Source organism: Falco biarmicus, chromosome 2, assembly GCF_023638135.1.
Source record: "Falco biarmicus isolate bFalBia1 chromosome 2, bFalBia1.pri, whole genome shotgun sequence".
Lineage (NCBI taxonomy): Eukaryota > Metazoa > Chordata > Aves > Falconiformes > Falconidae > Falco > Falco biarmicus.
Window position 1 is genome coordinate 2,074,941 of NC_079289.1, and position 26,101 is coordinate 2,101,041.

Here is a 26,101-nt window from a genome sequence, read left to right on the forward strand (position 1 = left end):
GTGAAATTGCTGCTTGTAGGGATGGTGATTTGGATGTTTTTCTTCTCTAGGTCTCCAGCTCCTGTACAAAAAGATGGTGCAACATGGGCTTAACTTCGAGCATTGACCTTGGTCTTGTTTCTTAGTGTCACAGCAGGGCCTGAGAGCTTTGGATGGGGATCAGGCTCTCGGGAGTGGGGGACAGGCAGCATGGCCCACTTTTGGGACCCTGATGACGACCATGGCCCAGTTCTGGGATCCTCATAGGACACAGCAGTATCCTACAGACACAAGGTCTTGTGCCCTGTCTTGTCACCTGGCTCTCATCCTGGCTGGGCAGAACTGACAGAAACAAGTCTGAATGATGTCTGAACAGATACTCGTCCAAGTAGGTATTTTGGATTGCTCATGCTCAAATTACTCTCATTCAGGGCAATGGCTTCTTTTGCAGTGAAACACTCCACGAGGAGGTTGCTCAGCAGCCTCCATTAGAGATGTGAAGAGAGCTTCTGCCCTGGGCTGCTTCTGTGTGTGATCCTGGTCCCTCCTCTGGTCCTGGCAGCACTGGGCTGCCATGATGTAGCTCCCAGCCTGCAGCAGGGCCTTAGCTTGGGCTGGGGTTTCTGCTCTGTGAACATTTCCCACAGCAGATGTTCACCCCTGGGACCACCCCACTGCAGGAGAGCTTCCTCGCTACTGAGAAATGTGGTTGGGAGCTGACTGGTGTAAGTGTGGGGTTTTTTTCTCCTCCTTTGTACAATTTAGTTATTTCTGTAATAGTGATCATCACCTTTCTTGCTGCTGGGGGCAGCTGTTTCCTTGCAGAAGTGATCTTGGTCCTCCACAGCTCCTCCTTGCTGTTCCTCAGGCCTGCAGGTGACTGGGGTCCGGTGACCCCTGTACTGGCCTTTAGTCCAGTATCACAGGTCCAGGAGTCTCTGTCCCAACAACATGGGGCTTTAGTACACCATCGTGCTGGGAACAGCCAGCCCTGGGGAGCCCATCTCTTAGAAACCATCTAACAGCCTCAGTCAGTAGATTTACATCCAGACGGCCCCCTCTGAGCAGCCCCCACGTTTCCTTTAGCACCAGCTCCATCTCCTGCTGCCCCCAGCTGCAAGGAGAAAAGCCCATCTACTGTGAAAGGAATGTTTTTAGAGGCAGGAGTGACATGCCTCCTACACCCCAAAAAGCTTTTGGGGGAAGGAGGTGCACCCTCAGAGCCAGAGCTCAGAAGAGAGTCCATAGTGAGGAACACACTCTCAGGGGGCTCTTTCAGGGTCTGCCGTGAATGGAGACAAGGCCTCTGCTGAGGCTGTCGAAATCCCCCCATAGCATGGCCCCAAGGACTGCGCCACGGCTTGTTTTCAGAGGGAGAGAAATCAAGAAACAGGCTCCTGCAAGGGAGGTTTCTGAACTGCTCAGGCATATCCAGAGAGGTGACAGGGGCTGGCCTGGGCAGGGACACAGTTTGTAACCCAAAATCCCACACCCATTTGAGCTCAAGGGATTACAGGGATGAGATTTTACCTCACCTCTCTCCCTCTCTCGAAATTCAGTTTGCATCTTGCTTTGTGAGCGCAGGTGGAAGAGGCTGCACCGGGCCACAGCTGCCCGGTGTCACTGGGGGATGGCTGTCTTGGCACAGCGGGAAGGAGCAGGCCCTGTGTTTCTGCCTGTACTGATGTGTCTGGGGGCAGTTTTGATGACCCCGAGGCTGTTCCCTGATGCTTTCTTCCTTTGCAGAGCCAGCATGGTCCCTGGGTGCCTGCAGGATCTCCCTGCAGTGCCGGCATTATTTTGCCATGTGAAAGCACCAGCAGTGGCAGTTGGGGACCTTCCCAGGCAGGACATTTGCTCCTGATGTAACACTTTACCATCACGCGCAGAAAGCACCGGGTATCCCAAAATCCAGCATGCCTACAAGCCAGGAAAGCTGCTGGCTGTCCTGGCCCCTTCACTGTGAAGGGCTGCCAGCCCCTCCCGGATGCTCTGAACAGGAGCCAGGTTCCCGGGGAGAAAACGCTGGGATGCCGGCTTAATTGAGCCTGTGCAATGGCCTTCGGCTGCCATAAACCATGTTGCTGTCTGGGCAATGAAAGGAGCTGGGGGGAGGCAGGCCAGCTCCCGATTCCCGAACCTGCTCCAAGCCAGCATCCCCCACAGCGAGGAAACCTGCCGCTAACCCCCGGCACCTGCAAGGGGACCTCAGCAGGGGCACAAAGGGGGTCCCTGGTGCTGTCAAATCCCACATCTGGGGGTAATATCCCTCCCGTGCATCCCCTGCTTTTGCTGCTCCTCATGGCTGTGAAAGGGAACCCATTTTGAAGTGCAGATCCAAGCAAGAGGATTTTGCAAGAGGAGATCCAAGCGCTGCATGCCAGAGTGGGAGCAGCAGCAGGGGTTTTAATGCCAACTGGGGGCAGGTGGGATGTCAAGGATGCCCACTCTGTGCCAGGGAGCTAGGTGGAGGGTCATGATCGAAGCTGTAGCTGGTGGCATCCATCGTTGTGGTAGCCTACAGGGACTAACCCCAGGTGCTGGGCAGTGGAGTGAGGCCAGGCTCTGCAGCAGAAGTGGCACCACTGGCACATTCCTGGCCACCCCTGTTTATCCCAGGGGACTGCCTGGTGCTCAGAGGATGAGGAAGCCAGGGAGGATGCTCTGGGGATGCAGCTGGGGACCTTTTGCTTTTGCTGCAGCAACCCCAAGGGGTTTTCCATCCTCCTGGGCCTTGAGGACAGAGAGCATTCATTGGACATGCTCCATTCCCAGCTGTGAGGCAGCTCCTGGCCTCTCATGGCTGGTGGTGGGGAAGTGGGAGACAGTGGGGCTGCAGTCCTCAAGGGGGACACCCCTTCCCCTACTGTCTGGCCCCAGAAACCTGAGTGACAGCCACCCCCATCACAGGGTTTACATATAGTCCCAGGCATGCTGCAGATCCAAGCCACCGACTGGCCTCACTGGGGGCTGGGAAGCCACCAGGACCCTTCGAAGCAACTGGACCAGACTTGAGCTCTCAGAGCACATCACAGCTTTTTCGAGATGCTGCTGGTCTCCATTTTGGCAGGGATAAAGTGAAAATGAACTCATCCCCATTTGGCTGCAAACAGCATCTCAGAGCATCACCACGTATCTCTGGGAGCCGTACAGGCTAGGTCAGGCTGCAGCTGGGCACAGCCAGAGCTGCGGGAGGAATCCCACGTTGCTATTTGTGGAAGGGACTGAAATGTTCCTGGCTGTGGAGGCAGCTTGGAGCCCGCTGGCTTAGCTGGGCCATGTCTAGGGGGGAGAGGGGACATTCCCTTGCTGCCTAACACCACTGAGGCCCCTGCTTTGTGCCAGGGTGCAGCTTGACCCTGGCTCCGGTTGTCGATGCTGACCCCGAAATGCTGACACAACACATAGTTTCTCCTTAATAGGGCATGCAAAAGGCAATGCACGTCAGGGCCAGGCTTTTTGCTAATGTTGTGTCTTTCCCTGTCTTTGTATGATCCAGAAATACATTGGTTGAGTCTCTCCTGGGTAAACTCAGCCTCAAAAAAACCCCACGATGATCTTGGGCAGATACTTCCTGCTCTGGCAGTACTGTGGTCCCAAGCTGGAAAGCAGCAAACAGAGTGGGTTTTGTGCAGGTTAGGAGAGTCTTTCCTTAAAAATTATTTGCAGCCTTGATCAGTAAGGTCTTGTGCTTGGATCCCTGCACAGACATCCTCAGCTCCTGGCCACTTCTCCAAAGCCAGCATCTGATAGTTTGGCGGTACCCTGGGGTGAGGACCTCAAACACAGATGTCCCCTCAACTTGCCATGGTGCTGGGACCATGGGTTCCCAAAGTGCCACCCCAAACCTGACCACCTTTGTGGTCTTCCGAGGAAAACGTTCCTGCCTGGCCCCATCCCCCCTGCTGTAATTTGCTGCCCTCTCCTTGGTGCTCACAGGCTGCTGTGGAGCTGGGCTGGAGCAGGGAAACGAGCAGGGCTTTAAATAACCTCCTCTAAAATGTATGTGTTTGTGTTGGATCGTTTCTGGGAGCTGGTTGACAGCCGGGCTCCAGAAATTGTGGGATGGGACAAGGAGGAGGGGGAGGAAGGCGCAAGGGGTGAGGGAGGAAAGAGGAGAGCTCTAAGCCTCTTTGCTGCCAGGGAAAATGCGATACTGCATCATGCTGGAAGAGAAAATGAAAGCTGTCCTCGGAACTGAGACTTCTCCTGCTCATCTTGTGTCACAGTGATGGGCTAGGGAAAGGTCACACATGCACTTGTGCTCGTTTGTGTCCAGTGCAGAAATGCTGTGCTGCTCAAACCTATGGTCCAGATGGATTAGGGATGCTTGGGGCATATCCCTGGCCTGTTGGCTTTAGTATCTCCTCATAAGGTGGCTAGCCCGTCACCTTATCCTACCTGCTTTAAGTTCTGGGATTCCTCCTGAAGTCCCTTGCAGCTCTGCCACAGCTCCATGCAGCCCAACGGCCCCAGCTCTTCTGGAGGATAAGACTTAGTGGGATCCCCTGAGGGGTCAGTTCCGAAAGCACGGTGAGGAGCAACCTGAAGATGGGAGGACAGAAGTTAGGGTGCCTTACACCTAGGCCAATTTGTTGCAGATACAGGCTTGGAGGAAGTGTCAGCAGAGATTTATACAGCACTGGGAAGAGACCAGCACCTCTTCTGCCACCTGAACAATGAGCTGGTTTTGTCTCACTGTGTCCAGGGATGCAGATGGAGAAGACTAGAGGAGCGCACAGAGTGCCTATGCAGGTATTTCTGTCCACGCTAAATCAGCCCAGTCTAAGCCCTGCACCCTCAGTGCCCCTCAGATCCATCCGTGGTCAACCTGGCTCCAGTCCGCCACAGCCCCAGTCCCCGGGGCAGAGACTGGGAGATCGATGGAGCTGTGGCTCTTAATTTTGGTCAAGAGGAAGCGCCTGTTGAGAACAGTACTGCTGGGGTCCGTGGACAGTAACTGGCACTTGAGGAGCACGAAGATGAAAAGAGAGAGAAGGATGGGGCCACCAGAGCTTGCTGAGGTCGGTGTGTTTTGGCAGCCAGAGAGAGAGGGAAGAGAGTGGAAGCAGAGGACAGCAGGCACAACCAGAGCAGGAAAGGGGAGTGGGGGTGAGGGACAGCATGTCCTGCTATGACCCTTCTCTCTGAAGAGACCACAGCTCTCTGCAGAGGGAGGGGAGAGAGGTGGCAGGGTGGTAGGTGTAGGACAGCCAAGGTTGGACAGGCCCAGAGAGAGGGGAAGGAGTTGGTCAAGGCAAGGTCATGATGGCTGGACACACAGAAGTGAGAGAAAGGTGTCTGGGGACAAGAGAGGACACAAATCCCTCACTGGCAGCAGCTGTCCTTGCAAAGTAGACTGTGAGCTGCTGCGGACAGGCTCTGTCTCATCGGTGCTCCGCCATCCCTCAGGTCCTGGACAAATGAATCCCTGGGGGAGAGGGAAGAGGGAGGAGAGGAGAGACACGAAGCTTTCCCTCCGTGGAAACTGTCTCCACTGACATCTAGTGGCAAACCAGGCCTTTCCCTGGCAAGGCAAAGAGGAGAGCTGGCTCCTCCAGGCACAGCCGACTCCCCGCTGCTCCCCATGGGCCATGCTGGGGTGGGTGTTTGAAGGAGAGGTGTTTTACCAGCGCTGTACTGGTCATACTGGTATTTCTTGCAGAGTTTGCCTGCCTACACCTTAACAAGGCAGCAAAGCAGTGCCAAAAAAATCACAGGCCCCAACACACCATCATTGGTACAGTGACACTGTTAACGGGGCCCCGGTGGGGTATGGCCCAGGAGTTGACATGGGCCAAACCTCAAGAGGTGTTGAGATGTGGTGACCCTGTTTGGGAGAGAGCTTAAACAGCTGGATGAGGGCTGGGCCATGTCAGACAGCCTCACCCATGCTCCTAGATGGATTCAGAGTGGGTGGCAGAGGTCCCACTCCGCTCTGTCCTCCCTTCAGTGGTTGGTACCAGCTCCAGAGCAGAGGTGCCTTCTCCACCTTGCTGTTCCCAGAGTGATGCTAATTGCTGCCTGGCACATTTATGGGGACCTGCTCTTTGCTCATCAACTTCGCACAACTTGAGCAGCCCAGCCCGAAATGGAGTCAGTGTGGGAGATGGCTGCCAGGCAGACCAGCCTGTGGCAATGCCTCTTGGTGGGGCAATCGGGGCCATCAACTGTCTAATTTTGAACATTGGCCCTAACCTGCAATCCGCTACTGTCAGCTACCTACAAACAAGAGAGCAGCTGTGCTGGTTCAGGAGTAATCTAGTCCAGAGTTTCTTTCTGTAGCCAAAACCCCAAAGGAAACAAAATACAACAAACCTGTTTGCAGCAAACACCCACCTCCCACTGCCTTCACCTGCCCTTTGCGGGAGGACTATGAACAGTCACACCCTGCCCACCCTCCTGAAGCTTCTGTGGGTTGGTAGATCTTGACCACATTTTATCTTTCCCAGGTTGAGTCCCAACCTGCACAGTTTACTTCACAGAGAGGTGCTCCCGAACTGGTCAGCTTCTCTGCTGCCCTGCTCTGCCCCTCTCCCAGGTCTCCTTCACACTTTTGGAGAAAGAGGACCAGATGTACCCAGTGGGCACACCACGGAATTATTTACAGACCCATGAAATGATTGTCTCTTATTTCTTCTTTTTTTTTTTTCTCTCCAATAATTCTAACATTTAATTTCTTCTTTTGTTGCACAGTTCCCTGCAGCATCCATGTAAGGAGCAAAGCTGTGCAATGCCCCTGCCTTCGCCCATGGTTGCTTCGTTTCTGTAAAGCCTCTGGCAAGGTTTTCCAAGAGAAGCCTTACAAAAAGCCAAGCAGCTTATCTCAACCTTTTTTGTCCTTATCCCTGTATCTTCTGGCTCCCTTCTGGGAGGTCTGCAAGGCAGGACTTCCCTTTGCTGACTCTTCCCAAAGAGACTATATTTACCCACTAGTGTCCAGGTATTTTCATGCATCACTTCCTCCCATTATTATTATTATTTCTAATCGAAATGTCACAACCAAACCCCTGTAATCCCCTAAAATCCCTAAATCATTCTAAAAAATCGCTGCTTTCCCCATTTTTGGCTACCACAGAAGTTTCAAGCGAGAATTTCAAGTGAGAGTTTCAAGCTGTTACTAATTTAACCCAGTGCCCACACTGTAGAGGTGATGATTGCATCATAGGAGAAAAAATAAACCCACAGAAGATCTGTCCTGGAACTGCAGCTGTCCTATTTACTGAATCATTTGTCTTTCAGCAAGGACCACAGCCCTGTTGCTCGAGATGCTGTACACACTGCAGGGAAGACCTGCAATACCTTTAGGTTTAGTTAGCTATTGTCTGTATCTACAGTTAACTATACATTGTTAACAGTTACTGTTAAAATTTGAATAAAGCAGCAAATTACTGGATACGGTATTCTCTGGCGGCAAAGATCCCTGATGTTTCCCTGGAAATAACCAAATAGCCTGTATGTGAATTTTCACACCTTTTTCCCGACGGGAGTTTCCTTCATTAGTGAATACCTTAAAAAACCCAAGGTTTAAATTACAGAAGCAACCTGTTAGAGAGGGGCTCTGCTGCTCCCCTCACCTCCTGCTAGCCCGCCGGCTGCGCTCCCCTCACACCGGGGCTGGCCGGCCGCAGTACTGTGAGGGAAGGGCCTCTTTCCCACCACAGCAAGGCTCCAGGTAGAAAATCGGGCTGAATTATCATGCTGCTAACTCCTGCACGCATTACATATCTCTTTCACCGCCTTTTTCAATGCCGGCTGTAGGCGTTCACAGCAGCCTGCCCGGGCACTGACAGCGGTACCAGCGGGAAGCCTCCCCAAGATGGCGGCGTGTCCGGGCACCGGAAGGACTACATTTCCCATCGGCCCCCGTTCGCCAGACCACGTGACACCGCCGGCCCAATGGGACGCCACGGAAGGCAGATATAGCACGCCCTCAGGTGCTGGAGCCCTCCTTTCCGCCGGGCGGCGCGGCTCAAGATGGCGGTGCAGATCTCCAAGAAGCGCAAGGTGAGGGCGGCGGCCCGCCGAGCTGCGGCTGCGGGGCACTTCCATATCGGCGGCGTCACGCCCGGAGCGGCCCCGGGCCTCACCGGGGTGAAGCAGCGGCGAGGGGATGGCGGCGGATGCGGGAGGATGGCGGCGGATGCGGATCGGAGGCCCGGCGGGGAACATGGCGGCGGGAGGCCGGGGTGAGGGAGCGCGCGGAGCGGGAGGGAGCCGTGATTCCCCCCCGGGCCTGTGTGGGGCTTGCACGGGGCTCTGGGCTTGTGTGCACGGGGGAGACAGGTTGGGGTTGTGCGTGGGGGTGCGGAACGCTGCTGAAAGCTGCTGAACTTACTTAGGGTTTTTTTGTTTGTTTGGGTTTTTTTTGTAGTAGTAGTAGGAGAAGTTTGGGTTTAGTGACTCCCCGCTTCTGTGGGGCGGCAGGGCTCTTGCCTGTCTGGGAGAGGGAGGGAGGCCTGGGGCCTGTGCCCTGTCACGGTGGAAGCTAGAGCCCTAGCAACAGGCCCTTGTGGGGCTGGTAAAGGCATTTGATCCCTGTATTTATTTTATGTAAACTCATACCCGAATCAGAGTACCACCGCGAGACGTAGCAGCGAGCTATGATTTCAGCCTTCAGCACGAAGTGTAGCTGTGGCGAGGTGTGGAGCAGGCAGTGGTGTAGGCTCCTGCTACAACGGAATTGTCTCTGGGAACGTAAGGGAGGATGCGTTTATTGCTCCCCACTGCTGCTTCCTCTTCGTGGGGGGAGAAACTGCTGGTCTGCATGATGTTCCCAGGGATGAATTGCACCCAGACTCAAAATGTGAAAAAACTTAAGTTCAGGCTGCGCTCTTCAACAGAGCTTGACTTTGTCCGTTTGTTTTTTAGTTTGTTGCTGACGGTATCTTCAAAGCTGAGTTGAATGAGTTTCTGACTCGTGAATTGGCTGAAGATGGGTACTCTGGAGTAGAAGTGCGAGTCACTCCAACCAGGACTGAGATTATCATACTTGCCACCAGGTAACTGAGATGCTGCTGTTGACTAACTGTGCAAGGCTGTAAGGGAGGCTGCTGGAGGCTGGAGCTTAGAGTGGTAGATAACATTATAAGGAACCTACTTGGGAAAGAGATCCTGAAGTGATCTTTAGTGATACAGCAGTGTTACAACCTTTGAACTAATTTAGATGTTCAGCCTGGAAGCATTTTGGGATGATTACAGGCCCGGACTTGGAGGCATTTTTCTCAGTCATACTGCACTTTTTTTCTTCCAGAACTCAGAATGTCCTGGGTGAGAAGGGGCGTCGCATCCGGGAGCTGACAGCTGTCGTGCAGAAGCGGTTTGGATTCCCTGAGGGAAGTGTTGAGGTAAAACTGTCTCGGTTAAAACAGTAGCAGGCAGGTTGTGCAGTTGGTTCTGTGCACTGTCTGGATGGTGTCAGCTGAAAGGCAGTTTGACTTGGAAGATAATTTGGGGCATGTTTTATCTATTCTTACAAAACTCTCTTGCACTGAAGTACAGAAAGCATTATTGTTTGTGGTATTTTGAAGTGCTGTTGCTTTGGCTGGTTTTCTCTGATTTCCCAGTAAGTAGGATGCAGACAAAACTTTTTAAACTTCTCTGTAAATATTTTGCAGAGGATGTTGCTTTCCCAATATTGAAGTGAGAAGCTCGTCTTAACAACGTAATGTTTGTTATTCATGTGTTAGCATTACCTTTATTGAATTCATGATGTTTCTGTCCTTACAGAGAAACTGTTCTGGTGCAAATATTTGAGATATTTGAATGTAATACTGTAATGAAATAAACAGTGAAGTGACACACCATTAATTTCCGATATTTTAATGTTTGGAACCTGGTGTCCTTACTAGTACTTCCCTGTCAAACAAATCAGGGGTGGGGGGGAATGTGTGATCTGGGGTGGTGCTCATAGTTACACTTGCTGGGCCAGTGTTGCTGGATCACATTATACAGTGAATTTTGCGGATGATCTCCAGCAAATGCTTAAACATACTGAATGGCACAAGCTCTCACAAAGCACAGCATGATCTGTCAGCTCTAGGAATATAGTGTGCCTGATTTTTGAATGTCAGCTTCTTCTGACATACCAGACTTTGGCCTCTTGGAGAGGTTAGATTTAATACTCTCCTAGCTCACTCTCCTAGCTTTCAAAAATCAAACCTTTTATTAGGTTTGATTGTAATACTTAAGCAAACTGATGTAACTGATATTTTGCAGAAACCATGTCTTAAGTGAAGTTCTTGTGATGGTCTGGATACCTCTCTGCTGTGATACCTGATGTTTTGGGGCTGTTTGAAGCAGCAGCTCTTTGAGACTGTGCCATGGATGTGGCTTCTGACTTTCAGTGAAGTGTCATCAGTGTGTCTCAGCTCTGCCAGGAGACAGGCACCATATGTATTAAGGGTGTGTAGTGTACAAGGATGAAGCTTCTGCATGCAAATGTGGAAAGACTAGCTGAACTGAGTGTAGATAGTGGAGCATAGAGTAGTACAAAGCTCCAGTTCTGTGAAATTAAAACTATCTTGAAGTAGAGCCCTGTTTCTGAGTTTACTTCTTTTCCTTTGTAGCTCTATGCCGAGAAGGTGGCTACGAGAGGTCTGTGTGCAATTGCTCAGGCAGAGTCCCTACGGTACAAGCTGCTGGGAGGTTTAGCAGTGCGTCGGTGAGTAGAGCAAATTGAGTGTGATGGCATAGTGAAGAATTCAAATACTATTTCAGGAAAACTCCTTGCCAACCCATCTGTAGTTTGAAAATTTAACCTAGTAATGCTGCACTTAGAGAGGGCAGTTCGTATTTTTGACAGTTTGTACACAGTTGAAAGAGATATTTGCTAGATAATGTATGTTATGCATAAAAGTTGAAGTCTTTAGAGTCTTAGATCAGATTACAAGTTGTCTGACTGGTGTGCATAAAGCTTGCATTTGTGGGGTTTTTTTTTTGTGAATGAATAGGTGGAGGACTGAAACACTACTTCAGGCCTTCTTGCTGAGCTGTAGCTCATCAAGTGACAGTGACCTTGCTTCTCAGATCCCTTCTGTGATGATAAGATGACGAGTCAGAAGTGGGTGGCTCTTGTTGCAGTACCTCTGCAGTGCCATGTTCTGTGATGCTGTGGGTGGTTCTTCAGCAGGAGCATCCTCTCATCATTGAATGATTTAGAGGCATTTGTCTGAGAAGGGCTGAGGAGCTGCACTCCTGACATGGGTGTATTGGGCACCTTCAGCTGTGGAGCTGCTTTTGTGTCACAAAGAAGGTGTGCCTGTCACTGTTTCCACCACCTTACAAGGACCATAAGTCACAAGGGTTTTCTTAGGCTGGGTTTGACAGTGCTAAAACGGTGTGGAGATTTTTGCTGCTTTGAGTAACATAAACAGAGCTTTGGTTGCACGTGTGTGTGTTCAGAAGACTTTACAAACAAAAGTTCAAGTGTGATTGCCTGTGCTGAAATTGGGGTAAAATGCCTCTGTGGAACCATGTAGATTTGGCAGAGTGGGAGTAATGCTGTGCCTGCTCTCTTCTTGCAGAGCCTGCTATGGTGTCCTTCGCTTCATCATGGAAAGTGGTGCCAAGGGTTGTGAGGTGGTTGTGTCTGGCAAACTTAGAGGTCAGCGCGCCAAGTCCATGAAGTTTGTAGATGGCTTGATGATCCACAGTGGAGACCCTGTGAATTACTACGTTGACACAGCTGTGCGTCACGTCCTTCTCCGGCAAGGTGAGTGGCTGAGATGCAGATCCCTTTGCAGCTCTGTTGATTTCCTTCTCTGGGTTTTCAGAGTCCAAAGTTGGAAGTGTTGGAAGCCAGGCTGGATGGGGCTTTGAGCGGCCTGGTCTAGTGGAAGGTGCCCCTGCCCATGGCAGGGGGTTAGAACTAGGTGATCTTGAAGGTCACTTCCGACCCAAACCATTCTGTGATTCTAAGATCTCAACTCCTGGCATCCTGTGCCTGCAGGTTGGATGTTTCCTTCTGTCACCTGTGAGTGGTAACTCACATGATATTGATGCACCACGGATCCTGCAGAGTGGTTCAATTGTGCTGCTGCTAGTTGTTCTTACTGAAAATCTGTTATTTTCTTGGGCTTTTGCAACTAAGCTCTCACCGTGGAGTTTGCAAGTTACATCTGAAGTAGAACTTTATTTGTATTTGTGTATGAGAATGGGCAGCGGAGAAGGAAGGGGCCTTCAGCAGACGACAGGATTTTATGTAGTCATCCCAGGTCACCCACTTTTCTAGTGGTGGTGGCTGAATGTTTCCAGTTGAGAATGTTGACTAGATTTTCTAGATACGCTCACTTGTATCCTGTGGCCAGTTACAAAACAACTTGCAAATGAAACACACATTGACTTGAGTTGTAAGAGCTGTTGGCAGTTTGGATTCTGGCTTTCTTGGCTCTTAGGGGTAGGCAGGCAGAACACAGGTGTTACAAGACCCATGAAAAAGCAAGTGTCAGACAGTTTTCCCCCATAGCTGTGCCCTGGCAAGTCTTCCCAGCTAAACCAGCCAAGCCTGCTTACGCTTATCCTTCCTTCTGGTAAAACACAAATGCCTTGCCCATCTTCACTGGCTTTGGGTTACTTAATTACAGAACACCTGATGTGGGGATACTAGCATAGACAAAGCTATTTTTCACGTTCCCTTTGGTGATCATGCGATGACAAGTCAGAAAGGATGTCCTTGTGTCATTGCAGCCTGTTCAGTGCCATGTTCTGTGGTGCTGTGCTAAGGCTGTCCTGGGCAGGATGTCCTACTCGTTGGATGATTTGGAGGCATTTGTCTTGAGAAGGGATGCAAAAAAACCAGTGCAATTTCCCAGGAAAGTGAGCTGGGCTACCCCAGGAAGGACAGGGTTTAAAACCAGGGATAGCATGACTTCAGAGTTAGCATGTTTTCATCGTAGTCCCAGGCTGTCCTTAGCAAAGGCAATGAATTGGATAAATGTAAACATGCTGATGTAAATTCACAGTAATTAGATTTTTAAGCTGTAACAAGTTTGTGTTGATCAGTTTGCATCTTCAGTGTTGTCAGGAGATGTTTTTGGTGTAGGTAGCATATTTTGCAACGTTGGGGCTTGTCCCTAGTGAATGTGTGGCTGATACTTTGTGTTGAATGAGCGTGTCTGTTTTCCTGTTGCTCTTCACAGGAGTACTGGGCATCAAAGTAAAGATTATGTTGCCCTGGGACCCAAGTGGAAAGATTGGCCCCAAAAAGCCTCTGCCAGACCATGTCAGCATTGTGGAACCCAAAGAAGAGATCTTGCCCACCACCCCCATTTCAGAGCAGAAAGGTGGCAAACCAGAACAGCCAGCTATGCCTCAGCCAGTTCCCACTGCGTGAGGGGTAAGTGCCTGAAGCAGTGGGAGGTGGGTTTGGTGAGGATCCATGTGGGGAAGATGTCTGTCACCAAAAAAGCTGTCACGTAACTGGGGTACTGGGAAGAAAAGCTGCTGTGCTGCACCAAGTGCAGTGGTCAGCAGGATTGGATTGAGTGTTGCCGTGGGCGAAGGGGGCATCTGCAAAGGCATGCCACAAACCACCTAAGCACACCCTTCAGTGAAGATGAGATGACGAGTCTGAAAGGGAATATCCTTGTCCAAGTGCCCGGTTTCATGTTGTGTTCTGCAGCATGGATTTGGGGACCTTGGGTCACAATTTGAGTGACTTAGAGGCATTTGTCTGAGAAGGGTTCAGTGCCTGTGATGTTTTCACATTGTGCCACCTGCTGCCAGTGAATTGTCTCTGAGACAGGGTGTATATTTCTTAGATACTCCCCCCTCCATGGGATCTGGTTTGGGATAGACTTAGAAGCTGGTAATGTTCAGTACAACATGTAGGCTAGTTTTGTAAGTAAATAATCAAGGTTTGAAATCCTGTCTCCCTGAATGAGTAGCTTCTAAAGACAGAAATTGATAGCTTGAAATTGCCTGAGACCTGCTTGGGGTTGTTCCCAGTGAAAATGTGCAACTTGCTGCTTCTGAAAGTTTTGCTCGCTTTCTCTTGAGAGCAGCAGGAGGCACAGGGCCTAAGGCCTCTTCCAGAAAGCCGCCTTTGCCACTAGTGAAAACCGGGCTGTGATGGTCTCTGACTGAAGCTAGCCCTGCGTGAACTGGGGAGGGTTCAGGGTGTTTGCAGAGCTACGGTGAAACAAGGGAATCTGACTAGCAAGGTCTGCTCCTGTTGGGGAAAGGGGGATCATTGGCTAAAATGCACCAAGTTAGAGGTGCCATTTAATTCGAAAACTTGAAACTTGTTTATTAGTGGTTATGGGAAATGGTTTGCCACCATCTCACTTGGTATTTTGTTTTTTGTTGTAGGGTTTGTAACATCTGCAACCAGAAGCTTGACTGTCCTGGAAACATGTCTTAATAAAATCACAAAAGACAGTGTTTGTGGAGGTGCTTTTTTTTGCAAGATGTATTCCAGGAAAGCCTTGTTCCCATCTTTGGTACGGAGTTGTGTAACCCTTTTGGAGTGAACTCACCAGATCCTGATCTAAGAGTGGGGAAGAATGCTGATTTCTAGGTAGAGCTGGAGCAGCGTTCTGGTGTTTAGGGGGTCATTAATAACACCCCATTAACTGGAGTAGTACTGGTAACTCTTCACTTACCAGTCCCTTTCTCTGAGGTTTCCAGAAGGGGAAAGCTTAGTAGTGTCCAAAGCAGTTGCAGTAATTGGTATCTTTCTGGCTTCAAGTGAAACACTACTACAGTGTACTAAATGCTTTTTTCACATCTGTGCATCTGTTTCCCTTGTCATCACTGAAAAGACATTCAGTATGTGACTTTCAGGGCTTTAGACCGTATAGGAACGTTATAGCTCCTTTTAGGGTCAGGTGACCTTAGCTGGCGGAGACGTGGGGTGAGACAAACTTCTGAGTAGGTATTTAAACATTAGTTGGGGTGGGGGGAGTGTGCACTGTGGATTTCAAACCTTCTGTCCTAAGCTTTGGGATGGAAATACATTGAAGTGATTGGGGAGGAAACTTTACAGGGCTTGAGTAGACAGTCCATTAATGTGTCACTATTAACAACTGGCTTTAATGAGCTGTAAGACAACATGGGTAGATGTTGATAATAGATCACAAGGCTACTTAGACTATTGAACTGCATAGTCTGTAGGCAGAGGTGTGCTTTTACCTCTCTTCCGTTGCTCTATTAATTACTGTTGGCGCTGTTCTTCTCTGCTGCGGTCAGGCTAAAGCCCTGTGGCTGAAGCAGTCACACTGAGCATTTGGTTAAGTTTCAGGCAGAGATTCTAGTTTTGTCAGCTCCTTTCCCAGTGTTTTTCAAAGTCCAGTGTAGTAATGGGAAGAGATTATAATTGATCATGTTGTGCCTAGGATCAAGGCTTTGTTTTGTTCAGATTTTGCAAAACTCAGAATCTGTTTGTTGCATTAACAAAAGTAGCACAATTCTGCGAAATAATTTCTTAGGAATAGCTTTTACATCCAGATTTCCATTTTCAGGAGGCTTCTCTGCAGGAGCTAGGCAGGCAGTTTACAAACCTAATTTCAAACAGACAGTGTCAAGAACTGGTCTGTCTGGCAGCATGTGTGGATGTGTGAGCCTCAGTCCTGTTCCCAGCTTCTCTGGCAGGCCTGGAAACCCAGCCTGGCAGGGTGCTGGCTGAGAAGCTGGTTAAGTCTGTCAGAAACAGATGTGCCTTCTTGGGGTGTCAGAGAATGAGTCTGATCTCAGGTTTCTGTGCCATCTTTCAGTGGAAAGCTTTAAAAAAAGTTGTATGTTAAGTGTTAGGGTGAATAATACATCAATTTTTTATTTATTTTGAAATAAAAATTTGAATTTGGAAAAGAATTCCAGGGGGAAAATGGTGACAGACCAGGTTTGCCATTTTATAGGAGCAGGAAATGCGTAAAAGCTGGAAGGCTTTAAGCAGTAGAAAAGCGACACGCAGTGCAAGGCCATGTGTGTTGTGTCTATAAATTCTTAAATGTCCTGGTATGCTAGGTGATGATCAGCTAGAAATTCCTCCTGCAGTCCTCTAGTGAGGGCTGACTTTCCTGGAGACTGCTGTTTCTTTCTGGTCTAAAGCTTTCCATCCCAGTCCATCAGCCTATTAATATCACAGTGCAGATCACTGGTAGAATCAAGAGATAATTAGTTGCTTGTCTGTAAGATCGAGGTGCGTGAGTAGTGTGTTTAAGACTCGTATTGCTGTACCTCTCTTGCTAGATCCATCATGTTGTGAGAAGTTGAGGACAACATCAAGGATTACCACTCTGGTGAGACCCCACCTGCAGTACTGCATCCAGCACTGGGGCATCCAGCTCTGGGGTCCCCAGCACAGCATACATGGCCCTGTCGGAGCGGGCCCGTCGGAGGCCACGGAGCTGGTCAGAGGGCTGGAGCCCCTCTGCTATGGAGACAGGCTGGGAGAGCTGGGGCTGTGCAGCCTGGGGAGGAGAAGGCTCCGGGGAGACCTTATTGCAGCTGTTCAGTACTTAAAGGGGGCTTATAAGAGTTGAACAGACTTTTTAGTAGGGCCTGTTGCAACAGGGCAAGGGGGAATGGCTTTAAACTAAAGGAGGGAAGATTCAGACTAGGTGTAAGGAAGGAACTATTCACACTGAGTGGTGAGGCACTGGTACAAGTTGCCCAGAGCAGCTGTGGGTGCCCCATCCCTGGGAACGTTCAAGGCCAGATTGGGCAGGGCTGTGAGCAACCGTATGCAGTTGAAAATGTCCCTGGCTGTGGCAGGTGGGTTGGACTAGAACTTCAAAGGTCCCTTCAACCCAGACTATTCTGATTACCCCATAATGGTCAAAGTTTGCATGTGTGAACTGAATACCTGTCTGGCGTGCATTGGTTGGAGCATACTACCACTATGAGCTGTTTGAAGAAGCTGCTAAAGTAGACTTAGAGGGAGCATTCAGTTCTCTGTGCCATGAGGGTGCTCTCTTCTCTGGGATGAAAACCATGAGCGTTTAAAGCTGCAAGATGAGCCTGGAGCGGGATAAACTCAGGAGCTCTGGAAAGCTTTTAAGTTGCTGTATTGACGTTTGGGGTTGGTGGTGTTCCTGGGCTACTGGGTGTTAGTGCTGGAGATGGCTTCTGTAATTTTGTGCAGTGAAACACTGATCCAGCAAGCACTGGGTGCTTTTTTAGTCCGTGAGGAGCTTCGTGTGGGTGTGTGTGCCTGCCCATCCCAGATGTGGCTGTTTTGGTATGGAAAGGGGAGATGACTGGCTTTTAGTTGCTTGTGGCTGTGTGACAGAAGGTTGCATGCTTGAATGGACGGCAAGTTAATCCCTTTCCAGCAGTGGAAGGACATGGACCAGCAGGGTCTGATGCTGCTGGATTTTTCAGCTACGGAAGGCATCTTTAGCTGTATAGCCACAGTGATGGTGCAGGTTCTTTGCAGTTCTTTTTCCTGCTGTTTCCTTTTATTAGATCCCAGCTAGAGAAGCTTTGGGTTCTCAGGTCAGGAAGGCTGGTCCCTGTGGCCAACAGCTCACTTCTCATTCCTATGCTACCGTATTTTAACAGTCATTTGCTGCTGTGTTAAACGGCAGGGCAGTGGGTCCTTTACCTGTTAAGTATTAAAGATGCTGGATACTTGCAGTTTCAGGAGGAAGGCTCAAAAGTGAAATGAAAAGCTGACCTGCTAATAGTGTTCCTTTCCCATGTCACAGGAATTCCCATGTCACAGGAATTCATCTGTTGTTGTGTGTTAAAGTGTAATTCTTGTCCATAATTGCCAGATTGAGAAAGGTGCATTGGATTTAAGGGTGGCAAGGAACCCCTTGGCTTTTGTTGAAATGTTTTGTCTCCACCCAAACCCTCCAAGTGACTGTGGCTCCCAGAGGTTCATTGAAAAAGTTTTATTGCAAAATTATACAACTGTCATTGTGTGGTACAAGAACAGGTAATAAAAGCCATCAGACACCTGCATCCATATGATGCAAATTATTCACAATATCACACAGTGTGTTCTTGCCTTGCCCACCCCTTTTACCCACCCCCATCCTCCGTTAACATGCTAGCCTGTGCGAGTTTCAGTGCACCGATTCACTGGGTAGTGTCTAGCATACACACTGGGCTTTAGGCTTCCTGTGCATTTGGGTACATCCTTGTGGATTGCCACCTGCTTCCCAAGACAGCAGGGAAAGCACCTAGGAATATGATCTGGGAAGAGGCTTAAGGAGAATAATCTCCCATTCCAGCTGGCTTGGATAGGAATTGGGGCGGATGAGCTCGTCTGCAATTGTGTAACCTTACAAACCTGGAGAAGGCATGGTTGGGTCAAACTTGGGAGTGCAAGCTGCTGTATTTTTGCCTGTAGGAAAGCCTAATAAACTTTGGAGTTCTAACTTGGTAAGTGGACATAGTCCTGTGTGTTGTCTGAGAAAATGCAGTATTGGGCTTCTGTGTAGCAACCTGACAGTAAGCACATTGGCAGGGAAATAAAACAAAGCAAAGCAATGCAGTCACTCTCCTTGCTGGTTTTTAAATAACTGGCACTTACATTGTGACACACAGATTTCTCTCATTTCAATAGTTTTGTCATTACTTGCTTTGCGATGTCTTGCAGTGCATAGCAAGGCTTACCTGATGTGCTTCAGTGTTCACAGGATCATGTTACTTCTTTAAATGGTGTTAACCCAATGGTATCTTTGAAAGAAGGAGGAAGATAGGAGTAGCCTCCAAGTCTAGGCTGGATCAGGCTGTGAAACTTGCTCATCATCAGACATAAATAAGAGTATAACTATAAATACATTTGTTTTTCAGCATGCCCTTGTCCAGGTCAGCCAACAGGGAGTTAAAGTATCATGGTGGAGAGGATCTTCAGAAAAGGGTCATTAGGAAGTCAGGTAAGGGCAGCTCTAAAGCTTTGTATTTAAACAAAAAAGAGGAAATGAACATGATCCACCTCCCTGTGAGAAGCCAGCAGCAGTCCCTTAGCCTGCTACAACAGGTCACAGCCCTGGTTGTAACTGGGAGAACCTTCACAGCACTGTCTCTTTCCCAGCCCTGTGTGCTGATGCAGAAGCACCAAGAGAGTTCCTCTGTGCCTGCTACAGGATGTTTAATTCCAGATGTTGCCCCCAGAGGGGTGGTGCACAGCTGTTACACACCACTGAAGACAAGAGAGAAGCAAGGAACACTGCAAAGCGACCAGAGCAGCTCTGGTGTGGTGCTGTGTAGCATCAAAGGGGGAGAAAATCAAGTGGCAGAGCTAAATGTGCAGAAGCATTTGAGATGGAAGGGTGGAGAGCCTGTGCCTTTGCAGGGCTGATGGTAGCAGCGAGACGCTTACAGGAGGCTAAACTCGAGTGCAGGGAGGAGCTAGGCGTTAGCCTGAACGTCTTGGCCGAGTATGCCAGCAGCTCAGACAGTGCATGCCCGTTGCCTTCCCCTCCTGGTGACCCTCTTGTGCCAGGCTCCACTGATCCTCTCTGGAGGTGGGTTTGTGCAATAAGTATTTTGGGGTGAGGTAAAGTGTATGCTGGTTTCTCATCACAATGCACCCTGGTCTGAATAGCACCCATAGTTCGAGAAGGATACAAAATAGTGTTTCCCCTTTTTTGAAATCCCCCGCTAAAAACACACAAACCAAAGCTCCGGGAAAAAAACCCACCACCCTAACAACCTAACTACAACTCATCACGCATCTTGTCTCCTTTGGGCCTCACGAGCCTGCCAATGAAGAGAATTGAGTTGGTTTTACTGTCCTTGATCATGAAGATGAAGGGGTGGTCAGCATAGAAGAGCTTGGGGTTCCTCATCTCCTCTCGGCCATAGATGTCAGCATCATAGGGGTTTCCTTCAGTGTCCCATTCAAGAGCAGCAGCGTGGAAGACATTGGATAGGTAAAGGTCTTTCTTGCCAGAGATTTTTGACAAGTCAGCCTTGGTTTTGTCAATGGCTTCTGTCAGGCCCAGATCGGCCAAGTGTTTCTAGGAGGAGAAAAGAGGTCAGCAACCCTCCCAGAGATGACACTGCGCAATCCTTTCCAGCCATGGTTAGACTAGCCGCTGGAAAAAGGATGATGGGCACAGATAACCTGTCTTCCCGCTCTCTTCCCTCCCACTCCAAAGAACTGTAATGCCCCACTGTTTTCTTTAAGGACTTTCTTTACCTGAAGGTCATGGCTGACTTCCAGGATGACTTTAGGCAGTGAGATGGCCACTGATCTCTTCTTCATCTTGCCAGCCCAGGCCTTCAGCTGCTCCCTGGTCAGCAGTTTCTCAACCCGCTCCAGAGGCTCCACATGGTTTGGCATGATAAAAATCATGCTGGAGAGCTTGTGAGCAAGTGGCATCTCTACCACCTGGAGCTTCTCTGTCTCATCATCATAGTAATTGTAGAGACCTTGAAATCAGAAGCAGGAAATGGTGAGGTGTGGAATAGAGGCAAAGCTACCCACAACCTTGTGAATTCACCCTGGACTTTCCCCAACCAGCAAGCGAAGTGAGTCTGAATGCTGTTTTGGGAACTGGTCCAGCGCTATTGGAGCTGGCAAGAACTCAAAACTGCAGCTCCTATTTGCGTGATGAGCTAGGATTTATTCCTAACAGCCAAGTACCCAATAGTAAACGTGGATTCTCTCTGTTCAGAGGGACCGAGTCAGCAGAACAAGCGCAGCGTGCTTTGTTCTTTCTCGCTAATAAGTGAGGCAAAACAATCTTGGAAGCAGCTAGTGGAAAACCGGGTAATGGAGCAGCAGTGAGCGTACCTTCAGTTGGTCTTGACATGGGGCAGGTTTGCAACTTACCGGTGCGATGCATCATGGGGACTCCCACAGTGTAGGAACGGGTCACCATGAAGCCACGGTTGTCCACCATCTTATGATGGAACTTCTCATCCCAGTGAGCTACAGGAGAGAGAAATTCAGCTTGTAAGAAAAGGGAATGGGTAGTAGTTTCATGCGCAGCTCCCAGCTGCATGCTCTGAAAAAGAGCATGCCTCCAGTGGGCCTAGGATTAGTTCAGCTTCCAATTTGGGCTGTTCTGTATTGGCTCAGGCCAAGTTTTGGGTCACTTATATCAAGAACTGAAGGTGGAACTTACGCTTGAAGAACATGGCATTGACAATGAGAGCTCCATCAGTTTTCTCAACATCTTTTGTGACCTCTGGGAGTTTCCCATCTGTGGTCTGTGCTGCCCACTCGTTAATGGATTTCAGGGCGCTCCTCTTGTCTCGAAAGTTGATCTTGGAATGCTCGTAGTTGTAGTGTTTCTTGCTGTTCTTCACAAAGTCATCAGCAAAGTTGATGGAGGCGGGGCCGTACAAGCGGTTGCCAATCTTCCAGGTGACATTGCGGGCTGTGCTGTTGCTGACCTCGTTAAGGAGCTCAGACAACCCGCTGTGCACGTAGTCATCATTCAACTTGTCTGCGCTGAGCACTGCCTTGGCTTGGGAGGCAGTTGTGGCCTTGCCCCCAAGGGACACGAGGCCAAGAGAAGAGGCCACGACCACAGGGGACAGCAGGATGTTCTCCATATTCTTGTCTTTTGCCATGGCATGGTAGAGGTTGAAGGCCAGTGTTGTGCTTCGGTCAGCCAGCGTTGTTGCCTTGTCACTCAGCTTCCTGTCCTCCGAGGGCACGGCTGCAGCGAGGCCGCAGAGAGCAAACACCAGAATAATCCACATGGCTTTGGCAGCACCGGACGCCTCTGAGGACCTGCTGGGGGGCAAGAAGAGCTCACCATCAGCATGATTCAAGCCTTTCCTGGAGTGTTCAGAGATCCCAGGGGCTCTTCCAGGGAAACCCACTCCTGTGCTCCAGTGAGAGCCACAGCATCTGCATTAAGGTTTCACTTGGGGTGCAACAATGCCAAGTCTGTGCTGGGCTCTTTCCCTGAGCAACAATTAATCTTCAAGAGGCCAGGCTGCACTCTGGCATGCAGAGCCTGTGCGTTTTGAATGAAAGCTGCTTTTTTTTAAGCAATTTTACTATGTTACTACGTGCTTATGTACAGTAAATGATTTAAGGAGGGGCCAGGGACTGGAAGCAACACACATTTCTCATACAATTTCAGTAGGACATGGGGGAATGTCTTTAAACTGAAAGAGGGCAGATTCAGATTAGGTATAAGGAAGAAATTCTGCACTTTCAGGGTGATGAGACATGGGAACAGGTTGCCCAGAGCAGCTGTGGGTGCCCCATCCCTGGCAGGGCTCAAGGCCAGGCTGGACGGGGCTGGGAGCAGCCTGGGCTGGGGGGAGGGGGCCCTGCCCCTGGCGGGGGGCGGGACTGGCTGGTCTTGAAGGTCCCTTCCAGCCCAAACCCTTCTGTGATTCTCTCCTCAGAGCAGAAAGTCAAGCCTCCGCCCTGTCAGGGAAAGCTAAAAGTGGAATGTTTCTGCTGCCCAGGGACCACATAGCACGGTGCTGCCTGTCGATCCAGGGGCTACTGCAGTCAGTGTATGGCAGGGCTCATCCTGCCGGGGGACCTCAGCCCGGTACCCAGATGCTCAGCTCTCTAGACACTAGATGGAGCACAGGAGCTTCCATTCCACCAAGCTTAAGCCGGAGAAGCCCCTCGAGAAGATCCAACCAACCCTCTCAGTTCAGCTCTGTTTGACTTTGGTTTGCCTGTACAGCCCTGCCAGGGGGGTACTGGGGCAGAGGAAGGTGGTGGACCCCTTCCCCCCCTAGCAGAGCCCCCTCCCAATAGGTTCATGCATTAGGTAGGTGCACCCATGGCCCAGTGAGGGCTCAGAGCTACTAGCTCTTGATAAATCTGCAGACTGATCAGTCTTAAATGCTATGTCTCAAAGCTCTTTGGAGCTCATCCCACCTGCCTCCAGGGCTATAACCTGTCCACAGACCTTCCCTCCCTCCTGACTTCACACTGCTTGCAGCAAACCTTCCTGATGGCAGATCCTCGGGGCTTAAATTCCACCTTCACACCCACAGTGAGCTTTTGGGTGAGCTTTTCCTTGACAGGCTGCATCATGTCCAAGGTTACAGTGACGTTTTGGACCTTGGTCCTCTCCTTCTGCCCTGCTCCTGGCCAGCCTCAGAAGCTGCTGCTTGCATTGGGAGACAGGAAAAGGCTGCAACGGGGCAGCTTCAGGGTTAAAGCAAACAGAGCAGGAAGCGAAGGGCCCGCTGGGATTACATATGGAAGGAAACATGCACACAGCCCGAAGCAAAGGGAATGCGCAGTTGCACCAGGGTTCCTTTGCCAGAGTGGGACTTACGTAGCCTCAGAGAAGGAGGCAATTTTTATCCTAAAATCCTTTTAGGAGTAGGACTCCATTGGAAGAGCCATCCCAGCTACTTAGGAGCAAAGACTTGTGCAACAGGCTCAAAACTGCCCTTGTCACACTTTTTAAGGTGCAGACAGGATTGGGTGCAGCAAGCATTTAAAATCTGAGGGTTTTTGGGGTTTTTTTTTCTTCCCTTTTATTTCTAAAGATACCTTGAAACTGTTTCATAGTGAGGTCAACGTTTGCCTTTTTCATTCTGAAAGAAAACAGATACATGGAGTAGTTCTCTTGTGAGCAACGGGCAGCCCACGCCACTTACATCCTCAGCTTAAAAAAGGTTCATTACTTCAGAGACTGGTGAGAAGTTTGGCCGGGTGCGCTGGGCTGTGATGAGTGACGCAGCCTGCAGCAGCAGGACAGAGAAATTTTGCCCATCCTTGGATTATGGCCGAGATTATTGGTGAATTCATAATGCAAGGTGAAAATCAAGAGGGAATCTAGAAGAATGGCGCAGCCAGTAACATCCTCTCTTGCATTTGTACGGCCCAGCCCTGCAAGGGGCCGCCCCACGCCAACGTGGCATTCCACAGACCTCCTCGGGGCTGTGGGGACCCGCTCTTTGGCAGGGTTTCGAGGTGCCATCATCCACGACAGCCAGCCGGAGGCACGCACCCCTTCGAGGGCTTATTTCTCCTGTGACCAAGTAGCAAAGCCACAGGACGGAGGCAATGCAAGCAAAAGGCCGTCTCCATGTCAGCAGCGGGCCGCGACACTTTGTTAAGGCAGGCAGGACAGGGTTAGTCAGTCTCGTTGCAGGGAGAAGAGCTCTGCCCCCTGCGCTGGGCTGGTGCCCAGGATCCCGAAGGCTCCCAGGCTGGGCAGGAGCAGGGGCTGGAGGATTTTCTCGGCCAGGGCTGCTCCGGGATGACTTGGACCAAGTTGGTGCTGCTTTTACCCTCCTCTCGTCTTTCTTTAACCCCTGTAAGTTTCTCCTGGGTGTAAAAACCAGGATGCAGTTTCACCGCGACAATCTCTAGCAAACTGGAGGTGGCGGGGAGAGGGATCATCTCACATCTTTTCTCAAAAAACAGACCCAGCTTGTGGGACGGTCTGTACCGTACCCATATCCCCCACATCAACCCACCCCGCTGCAACCCTCCTCCCCCTGCAACCCCCTTCCCCCCCCCCGTGCAATACCCCCACCCCGACCTCCCTGCCCTGTGGAGCCAGCCAGGAGCATGCAAGACCCCAAAGTAACACTCGGCCTGCTGCAGCCTTAGCTTGGCCGCATCCCAGCCTGGTGGTGGTCTGGGGGTCCTGCGAGCCCAGGCTGCCCTGCCCCCCCGCGTCCCCTTACCTGCGGCGCTGCGAGCCGGGGCGCTGCTTTGCTGGGCTCCCCTGTGCACCTCCCGGTCCCGTGGAGGGGGTATATAAGGGGCAGGCGAGAAACTTCTGGAAAGTTGGGAAAAACCTCTCAAAACCGCCTGGGGAGGGAGAGGAAGGGGAGGATCCGATCCAGCTCTCCCGGCCTGCCGCCAATGGCAGGGAGCGCCCGGCCCCGCTGCTGCTGCTGCAAGGGGGGGCCGGGGGGCCGCGGGGTCCCTCCTTCTGCCGGAGCTGCCTCGCCGCCGGGCCTTGCAGCAGCAGGACAGGACCCTCTCCCTAGTCAAACCCGTGCTTTTGCATGTTTACGGGGCAGCGGCCCATCTCACTCCCTGCCTCCCCCCGCCCCCCGGAGGCTGGGTGGTTGTTGGCATGTCAGGTGGGTGATTTATTTATTTTTTCCGGGGTGCCATCCTCCATGAAGTCAAGGATGTTGCAAAGTGCTTCAGCCACAACCACAGCAGTCGCAGGCAGCGCATGTTTAACATCTGTACCTGGTTCAAGCCACATCTTGCCATCTGAAATGCCCCCCTGCCCCCTCCCCCACCCACCCCCACCCCCCCCCCCCCGCCGGCTCAGGGGTACCCAAGGGGACGTGCATTCGCCTTGCAGGGACCCAATGGCTGAGTTACAGGTGGCTGGAGAGCTTCTTTGTATTGCTGTATCCCAGAGACTGGTTTTTCACCCATCTCCCCACCTGTGCCTAACACCCATCTCTCCCTTTCCCCAGCAGCTGGGCTGATGGAGTGGTGAACCTCTTACCCATCAATTCTTCCATACTTCCAAATTCCCCCCTGTGCTGTAGGTGGGAGATGAGCAGGGCAGTTGGGGTCTGTTCTTTGTTGTAGTGTAACACAGTGGCAAAATCCTCATGTCTGGCAAACTCACGCAATTTAGAAAAGCATTATGGTAACAGATATCCACAGCCCCCACAGGAACGGTGAAGGAGTTAAATGCCCGTGCTGCCTGGTGCCAGACTGCCTTGGCCAGAGGGCTTACAGCAAAGTTATGTGCCATAGGGAAGTTTCTGCGCTGAGTCACGAGTATTGAACACCACTTGGTTTCAACCCTGTCACAATTTAAGATAGCATGGGATTTTTTTTAACAGCAATCTGGGAAATAATGATATGCTAGGTACCACCCAGTAATTAAGCACCATTCTCATTGACATTTACCATGTTACCAGAACGATGCTGCATCATTCTGTTTTTTAACTGATGTCTCTGTCTTCCCTTGCTCCTAATCACCGTGTAATTTCATTTCCCTGCCCTGGTTTTGGCTCTGCAAGTTTCTCGGCTTCCCTCAGAAGACAGGGGGTCTCTGCGGGTTGCTGTCTCTTGTTGCTATAGTAGAAAACAGCACCTGATTTTTGTCTTCTGGCTTTGAATATTCTACTCTCAGACCTGGGTTGTCTTGCAAGCACCTTGCATCAGGATCACCTCATCTTTCCACTGTCTGTTCCACTGCATGACACCAGTCCACTGATAGTAGAAGATGGCATCAGAAAGCAACATTTTTCTTCTGTCTAAACCATTCAGATGATGCTATGTGAATAGATACTCCAC

At 50.5% G+C, this 26,101-nt stretch overlaps 2 protein-coding genes and 3 non-coding genes across 6 annotated transcripts; 4 read left to right on the forward strand and 1 right to left on the reverse strand.

The window, feature by feature from the left end:
* Window positions 1-7,854: 7,854 nt before the first annotated feature.
* RPS3 (ribosomal protein S3) lies at window positions 7,855-14,358 on the forward strand. The gene is made up of 7 exons (XM_056327888.1): window positions 7,855-7,986; window positions 8,851-8,981; window positions 9,233-9,326; window positions 10,548-10,642; window positions 11,505-11,692; window positions 13,119-13,315; window positions 14,290-14,358. The coding sequence occupies exons 1-6, from the start codon at window positions 7,957-7,959 to the stop codon at window positions 13,310-13,312; spliced, it is 732 nt and encodes a 243-aa protein (XP_056183863.1). The 5' UTR covers window positions 7,855-7,956; the 3' UTR covers window positions 13,313-13,315; window positions 14,290-14,358.
* Window positions 11,012-11,158, forward strand: LOC130145349 (small nucleolar RNA SNORD15). The gene has a single exon (XR_008820499.1). It is a non-coding gene; the product is annotated as a small nucleolar RNA SNORD15 (small nucleolar RNA).
* On the forward strand, window positions 12,614-12,762 carry LOC130145328 (small nucleolar RNA SNORD15). The gene has a single exon (XR_008820479.1). It is a non-coding gene; the product is annotated as a small nucleolar RNA SNORD15 (small nucleolar RNA).
* Window positions 13,524-13,660, forward strand: LOC130145350 (small nucleolar RNA SNORD15). Its single transcript, XR_008820500.1, has one exon. It is a non-coding gene; the product is annotated as a small nucleolar RNA SNORD15 (small nucleolar RNA).
* Window positions 14,359-17,801: 3,443 nt separating the features above from the next.
* On the reverse strand, window positions 17,802-24,656 carry SERPINH1 (serpin family H member 1). Of its 2 annotated transcripts, none has more exons than XM_056327887.1 (5): window positions 24,511-24,656; window positions 21,006-21,622; window positions 20,711-20,809; window positions 20,075-20,307; window positions 17,802-19,892 (listed from the first exon to the last, which is right to left on the reverse strand). In XM_056327887.1, exons 2-5 carry the CDS (start codon window positions 21,586-21,588, stop codon window positions 19,590-19,592), a joined length of 1,218 nt encoding a protein of 405 aa, XP_056183862.1. In that variant the 5' UTR covers window positions 21,589-21,622; window positions 24,511-24,656; the 3' UTR covers window positions 17,802-19,589. The 2 variants fall into 2 exon arrangements, with proteins under 2 accessions (XP_056183862.1, XP_056183861.1); XM_056327886.1 differs by having other exon boundaries at window positions 21,006-21,619; window positions 24,511-24,637.
* Window positions 24,657-26,101: the final 1,445 nt, after the last annotated feature.